Raw genomic sequence first — 7,500 nt, forward strand, 5'->3', positions numbered from 1 at the left:
AGAGAGAGAGAGAGAGGGAGAGAGAGAGTAATACAGGTCCTATGGGTTTGACCGCCCGAGGATTAACAATGTGTGTGTGTGTGTGTTGGGGGTGGGCTGCCTAATGTCATTACACATACGTCATGTCATTAAATCAGAGACCAGTGGTGGTGGGGGGGAGGTGTAGTGTATAGCTGTAGGCGAGCGGCCCTGGGGGTTTAATACATTTCTCTGTCCTCTTTTCAGTGCACAACCTCCCGGTGCAGCTGATTTGGTTGAATTTGGATCAGACTAAGCAGGTCACGCCCTGTGTAATCTCTAACGTTTACATGTATGTGCATCTGGGTGTAGCATTTAATGTCACCGTTTTTTGCTCTTATTGATACAGATTCAAACTAGAAGTGGGATGCAAGGTCAGTCGGTTTCTCTTAGAAAGGACATCTGCGCGTCACAACCGTTTGGCACTGCGACACGCGATTTAGTCTCACTCGTCAGAATATATGGCACTAAACAGTCAAAATCTTTCCATCCTTTCAGAATGTCAGCTTGAATAGGTTGTCTGTGGGAAGACAGCTAGGAGGAAGGTACCTTCAGTTGCATTGACTATTATCATGTTCTCACAATCTGTGAGGAGGGAGTGAGGCTCTTTCCATGTTCTGACGTGTTAAGGCCACTTATCCCTGAAGGGTGTGTGATAAGAAAGTCTACATTGTTTGCCTTGGCATTCAAGGGCTTTCATTGCTCCTTCCATCGTGGTGAATTGTCAATGATTATGTCAATGTTTTTTGTCAAGCATTTCCTCGTAGTAAATGGAGTAAATTACCGATGTCTAAAACCATTCACTGAAGAAGGTCAGAAACAAAACTCCCTCAATGAACTAGCCCAGAGCAACAGTGTTTCCAGCTAACAGTGTTTCCAGTATTTTGATAGTGGATTCATCTGACGATTATTAGTTAATCGTTTTTTGGATTTTTTTAGATATCGATTAAAGGGGTTCCAACAACCTGTCAAAACGGATTCTGAAACTTGTCGTAAAACCTAAAGTAAAACAATGTCCCCTCATCCTCTGCAGCCTGAGACTCCAACCCTGAACTCCTTGCCTCGCCACATTTACCCCCATTTCACTCCCTTCCAACCAAGCTCTCCTTGTGGATTGTTGTTTTTAAAATAGGTGGCCTTCAATCGTTCTGAACATCAACCCAATAACCCCCCCGCCCCCCAACCCTTTTTATTACGGGGACATTTTCTCACCATGAATAGATGAGGACAAAACAACAACAATAACAGTCATGTTCTCTGCACTCGCCGATCCACCGAAACAAAAAGCAAGTCCTCGTAGCATCACGACTCCGACCCGTTGGTCCAAGATGTAGAAACCCCCCCGGGCGTGCTGGTCAGGGACCCCTGCTGCTGCCTGTGCTCTGCAGAACCCCCCCTCCCTCAGAAGCCGTCCCTGTGAGGCAGCGACGGTACCGGTACCGGGCGGCGCTCCTCCCTTACCTGATGGTGATGATCTGGCCGAAGTCCAGCTCGTAGTTGTTGACCTGAGCGATGAAGATGGCGGCCACCGCCTCGTAGAGCGCGGTGCCGTCCATGTTGATGGTGGCGCCGACCGGCAGCACGAAGCGGATGATGCGCCGGTCGATGTGGTTGTTCTCCAGCAGGCACTTGAAGGTGATGGGCAGGGTGGCCGAGCTGGGGCCCAACAGGGGAGATGAAGAGACCAATGAGCAGTCCTAATGGCCGCCTTGGAGACACTCATGGCAAAGTGGGCTGAATCACAGACACTGTTTTCGTCTGTTGCACTTAGTTCCTCTTTTTTAATGTGACAGAGTATTTTTGGACTCGTCGGTCTGAAATTGGTGGGTGATGGCTGCTGTCGCAGGGGGCATCACTCCGGGGAATATGAAGGTTGCCATACTTAATAACCATGGCAACCCAGTCAGAGGCTGCACTGGGTTGGATTGGATTCAGTTTGAATTCAGGAGCACAAAGGTTGGTGATTCTTAAAAAAATCATCAGACTCTATGTCTCTTGTCTAAATGTCAGAAGATTCTTCAAAGAAGTGGAAACTGCCTTGAATGCAGACTTTTTTCCTTCAGCAAAAGAGATTTAATGTCCCCTTACCCGAAAAAAATGGCATTTGTAGAAGGTGGAGGTGTGTTTGTAGCAGCAGGTGGAGGTGTGTTTGTACCTGTTGTAGCTGGAGGTGTGTTTGTAGCAGCAGGTGGAGGTGTGTTTGTAGCAGCAGGTGGAGGTGTGTTTGTAGCAGCAGGTGGAGGTGTGTTTGTACCTGTTGTAGCTGGAGGTGTGTTTGTAGCAGCAGGTGGAGGTGTGTTTGTAGCAGCAGGTGGAGGTGTGTTTGTAGCAGCAGGTGGAGGTGTGTTTGTACCTGTCGCAGGTGGAGGTGTTTATGTACCTATAGGAGGCGTGTCTTTACCTGGAGGAGGTTGCCAGGGAGATGAGCAGGGCCTGGAGGATGCCCCTGATGTAGACGATGGGACTCTTCTTGGTGATGAAGAAGTACATGGCGGGCAGGATGAAGAGGCCGTGCAGCACCAGACCCATGACCACTGTGATGGCGTAGAAGCCCAGCTTCTTGCCCATGGCCGACGGGTCGTCCATCTCCAGGATCTTGCCGGCCACCAGGAACACGATGCCGAAGGGGAAGTACCTTGGGGAGCAGACGAATCATTGGTCAGTCAAGGGGTCCCTGTGGGATGAACAGGTCCTCAGAACGACGGTAGGGTCGGTAACCCACACGAATCAAAAATGTAATTCATTGTTTAAAACACTATAATGCCCGAAATCACTAATAAACCAATGTGTTGGAGAGCTCATCCAGGCCAACGTTTGAATGTTTGAACCTTTCAACCGCTCCCGTGTGGACACACAGATGTTACTTCATCCTTCTGGGAGGGACTATGACGATTCTGTGTAGACAGATTTGCATTAAAAACATGTGGCGCTTAAACCAAATACATTTCCCAGTATCCCGGTCAATGACCGGGAACAATGCATCAGAGGCGATTATGCTGATTTTGATTTCAAAATGTCAACCTCCGGAGACGTAGAGACCAAACCAATCAAACCCAACCTGGTCATAATAGGAGCTGGGTCTGTGACAATGCCGGCAAATGTCAAAACACTGTACCTCCCAGACAACGCTATTAACACTAATCGCTCGATGGATGGAGTGCCATGCATCCACACGCACCAGACACACAACGGGGTAACACTCCTTATTCTGCCCCTCTCACAAGCCACACACCAGCACACCAAAAAGCATGGCTTCCATTTATGTTTTTGACCACTGCTTCCTTTCAAATAAAGTTGTGTGCAGTTAAATGGTGCACAAATTCAATTTCCAAAATGATCAATTTGTGTGTGTGTGTGTGTGTGTGTGTGAGAGGGGAAGCATTGGATTGACTCTCACTCTAATCTATACTCCAGCGAATCGACAGTGTGAGGTGCAAAAGCAGGGTGCGAACTACGGTGGAGCCAGGGGGGGCAAAAGTAGACATAAATATATGCTTTCAGTATTAATTCATATATTTCCTAGCACTTTTCCTGCCAGTCGGTCGAGGGGTGTGAAACACACACACACGCGCACACACACACACACACACACACACACACACACACACACACAAGCACACACACACACACAGGAAATGCACACAAAGTAGCTCTGAATCAACATAACGATCTGACCACAAAAATAACTTCAAGGGTCCTTACTTGCATCCGGTGCAATCTACTTTCTACACCGACGCATGTATCTTTGCTAGTTTGCACCCGGCAGAAAGCGGATTTTTTTCCCCGCAGCAAACTCGCGACACTACACTCGCACCCTGAGAGGCGTCAGGGTGCGAGTGTAGTGCACCCTGCCGCTTCTCAGGGTGTCAGGGTGCCCCCCCCCCCCGTCAACAACTCAGCGCAAGGTCGGTACGGTTTGTGCTGTGTATTACGCAGCACAAACATGCAACAATTAGCCTAATTTAAATATTATGATGTCAAAGATTGTTCATATTTGTGAAACTTCATAGAAATACATGTGGTTTGTGAAAAAAATAAAAATCCATAGGGGCTGCATGAATGAACACTGTAGTAGGCTATGATAGATTTGCGTTGGGCGCAAGAGTAATTTATCCGTCGGTTTAATAGCAACAGTGCCAGAGACCCGCCCACAAAGATACTGCCGTTTGGCGCTTCTCACTTTGATTCAGACCGTTAAAATAGGCCCAGGAGCAAACGGAACCGCTTACCAAATGACAATGGAACCGCTTACCAAATGACAATGGAACCGCTTACCAAATGACAATGGAACCGCTTACCAAATGACAATGGAACCGCTTACCAAATGACAATGGAACCGCTTACAAAATGACAATGGAACCGCTTACCAAATGACAATGGAACCGCTTACCAAATGACAATGGAACCGCTTACCAAATGACAATGGCGACGATCTTTAGGACGGCTTCGTTCAAGCTCTGGCAGAAGTTGACGAGAGCGCTGCCGTTGGGCCCCATTCGGCCCAGCATTATCCCTGGAAGGAGAGAGGGAAGGAAACAAGCCAGGAAGGAAGGAAGGAAGGAAGGAAGGAAGGAAGAAAGGAAGGAAGGAAGGAAGGAAGGAAGGGAACCAAGCCAGGAAGGGATTATACCACAAAACCACCACCACAATGACCTGTCAAAAACATTCCTGAAATCAATGCATTCTTAAAATTGATGAAAGACAACGTTGTGAATACATTAGTTATTATCATCTGAAAGGGGATCATCATCATCACATGTCTAGGTCTTTTCCTTACGAAGATTTCCCAAAAATAAGGATCAGTTAATTCCCTATCTACCGCCGAATGAGGTAACACAATGGTGTTCGGCGGCCCGTTGATGAAGACACGTGCATTTGCAGTATTATGAATCTAATGAACTGGGTGTCGTAAATACCAGACTCGCCCTTTAACTCACTTGAGTGTTGAGCATCGTACAGTTTTCTATTAGTGCCGCCAAAAATCACTAAGCAGAGCTCTCGAAAATTATCACTTTGACATGTTTCAGATTTTTCGCATTAACATTATTCAGACCTTTGTCCATTACGGTTTTTTTCTGTTTTCTCCATTGGCATGTTTTGAGATAGATTTTTTACTAACGTGTTTCTAGATTAGATTAGATTAGATACAATTTTATTAATCCCCCTTAGGAGAAATTTGTTTGTTGCAACAGCCCAGCAGCTGTTGATAAACACAGGATAAAAATATAGTAAAGTACTAATGCAAACAAAAATAGACGCTTAGGTAAATGCTAAACTAAATGCTGAAGTAAGGACAAGACAAGACAAACAGAACAAACAACAACAAACAGGGCAAACAAAACTGACGGTATAAACAATATAAATTATAAATTATAAAAGTGTAAAGAGTAAATTGTAAATTATAAAGTGGATAAATTCCAAAAATGCTATGTCGAATGACTAGGTATCCTCCGTTAGCGTGTTTCTGGGCTTTTGTCCGCTGGTTGTCGGTGTGTTGGACAGCGTGTGGAGCATGGGGGGATCGGCGTACCCATGGTAGCGGAGAAGATGACGATCCCCAGGACGTTCATGCCCTCGCTGGTGCCAGGCGACGTGCGCATGACCACGTCGGGTGGCGGCGTCAGGTCCAGAGAGAAGTTCTGGATGTCGGTGCCGTTGTCGTCCTGGATACCGTAGATGAAGAGGCGTCGCGTGGTGGTCTCGTCCACCAGCTGGGCCACGGTGGGCCGGGGGCCAGGCACCGGGATGCTCTGGGTGCGGTACTGGAGACACGGACGACGAGACACGACCGAAGCATCATGGACAGCACATGAGAACATGACAATAACAACATGTCATGAAAGGGGAGGGAAGGCCAGGGAGAAGAGGGGTGCTTTGAGCCTAGATTTAAAAGGGGTGACGGAGGGAGCGCTCTGATGGAAGGGGGAAGGTGGGGAGGACGCACGAGGTAGCCTTCAGCAGACTGTGAGATGCGAACATAAGGGATTCAAACCCAGAGCCTTTCGGATGGGAGTCATGCATTCCCTGATTACTACACTATCCTGCCCCGTTTATTTATACAATGCATCATTTACAGAGCATATGTGTACCTACAACCCCGTTGTTGGATTACAGACAAATGACACTTTTGATGTGTAGGTGTGACCTTGGATGCTAAAGCGGTTGCTCTTAGGGGTCATTACCTGTTGGAACGTGGCCTGGACCAGGTTGGCCGGAAACATGTTGCTAGGAAAATAAAAGAAATAGATTTGATTAGTTCTATTATGCAATCAAGGGCGAAAAAACATATTTTTTGGAGAAAATAACGCAATTGCTGTAGGTCAAAGTTAGGTTAAAATATCTTTAAGTAAAGGCAGTCGTGAAGAAATGTTGAATGGCTTAAATCAAGTGAAAAGACGAATGGGGTTTAAAAGCCTTAATAGAGTAAACAATGTCAACATGCACACAATTTAAATAATGTAAAATGGTTGGAAACAAATAAAGTGCAGAGTTAGTGATAAAGTTTGTTCTGATGAAGTGTGTGCGTGTGTGTGTGCGTGCACGTGTGCGTGTGTGTATGGAAGTAAACCGTGTATGTAGCAAGCACCCAGTCTCTAGCAATATAAACCGGGGTCCAAACACACAAACGCCCGATATATAACAATCATATTTTCAATCAATTGATTATGTTAGCCCCAGCGTAACAATAAATACTGTAACCGTTTAGGCTTGGCATTGTGTTTCTTGGTTAAATATTGACGCTGTTTTGGCTCCACGACGTCCGCAGTGGTTAGAGTCGTCCAGAACATCCTCACAGCCTCAACGCCAGTGAGACCAACTGGAAATATACGAAGCGGGTATGGAATATAACTGTTAAACTGTGATTCTGAAAAAAGTATAACTGATATCGAAATTCAGTTTGGAAATACTTGAAGATACAAGTGTGTTGATTTATAAAATGTTTTGCCAAAGGTTAACAGTTAGAAAGTTGCAATGTCTGAAGTAGTGGGCAGATGGCTTGGCCTTCCTCCTATTGACTTCCATTGTAAAAAAATATATTTATATATATATCTTAAAAGGTTTAAAATGTTAAAAAATTGGAATGGAAGTGACGATTACAAAATTTCCAATTGAGTCTCTAGGTGAAAAATTATGGAAGGACTTCATGCAGCCCTCCCGTATTAACATTATTATGTGTCCTTAACATCAAGTCGACTAGTATATGCTCTTAGAACCAGCAGCAGCTGTTCATCGCACCTGTCAGCTGTTCATCGAATCAAATATGTGTGTTCATGCACGCGTGGGTGTGTGTGTGTGTACCATTCTATTATGGCGTGTTTGATTTGAATAACAACTATGTAATTACAAAATGTTTGTTATTCAAATTCATAATTCTTTAACATTAACCACCACCACCTCTAGCCCTCTGCGTCAGGGATCACTCAAACCGGCCAATCCTGACTAAGGCCAGACTCAAAGCAGGCCAATCAAATGCTTTCTGCG

At 45.7% G+C, this 7,500-nt stretch overlaps 1 protein-coding gene across 1 annotated transcript in view; it reads right to left on the reverse strand.

The window, feature by feature from the left end:
• Positions 1-1,475: 1,475 nt before the first annotated feature.
• Positions 1,476-7,500, reverse strand: part of LOC307091665 (excitatory amino acid transporter 5-like) — a gene marked incomplete at both ends in the record, with an annotated part of 7,696 nt that continues 1,671 nt past the window's right edge. Inside the window, 5 exons of the mRNA XM_079759308.1 lie at positions 1,476-1,674; positions 2,420-2,653; positions 4,432-4,531; positions 5,549-5,780; positions 6,201-6,243. Of these exons, the coding sequence (XP_079615434.1) occupies positions 1,476-1,674; positions 2,420-2,653; positions 4,432-4,531; positions 5,549-5,780; positions 6,201-6,243 (808 nt within the window). The remainder of the gene's footprint in view (positions 1,675-2,419; positions 2,654-4,431; positions 4,532-5,548; positions 5,781-6,200; positions 6,244-7,500) is intronic.

Source organism: Pollachius pollachius (assembly GCF_949987615.1).
Source record: "Pollachius pollachius genome assembly, contig: scaffold_515, whole genome shotgun sequence".
Taxonomy (NCBI): domain Eukaryota; kingdom Metazoa; phylum Chordata; class Actinopteri; order Gadiformes; family Gadidae; genus Pollachius; species Pollachius pollachius.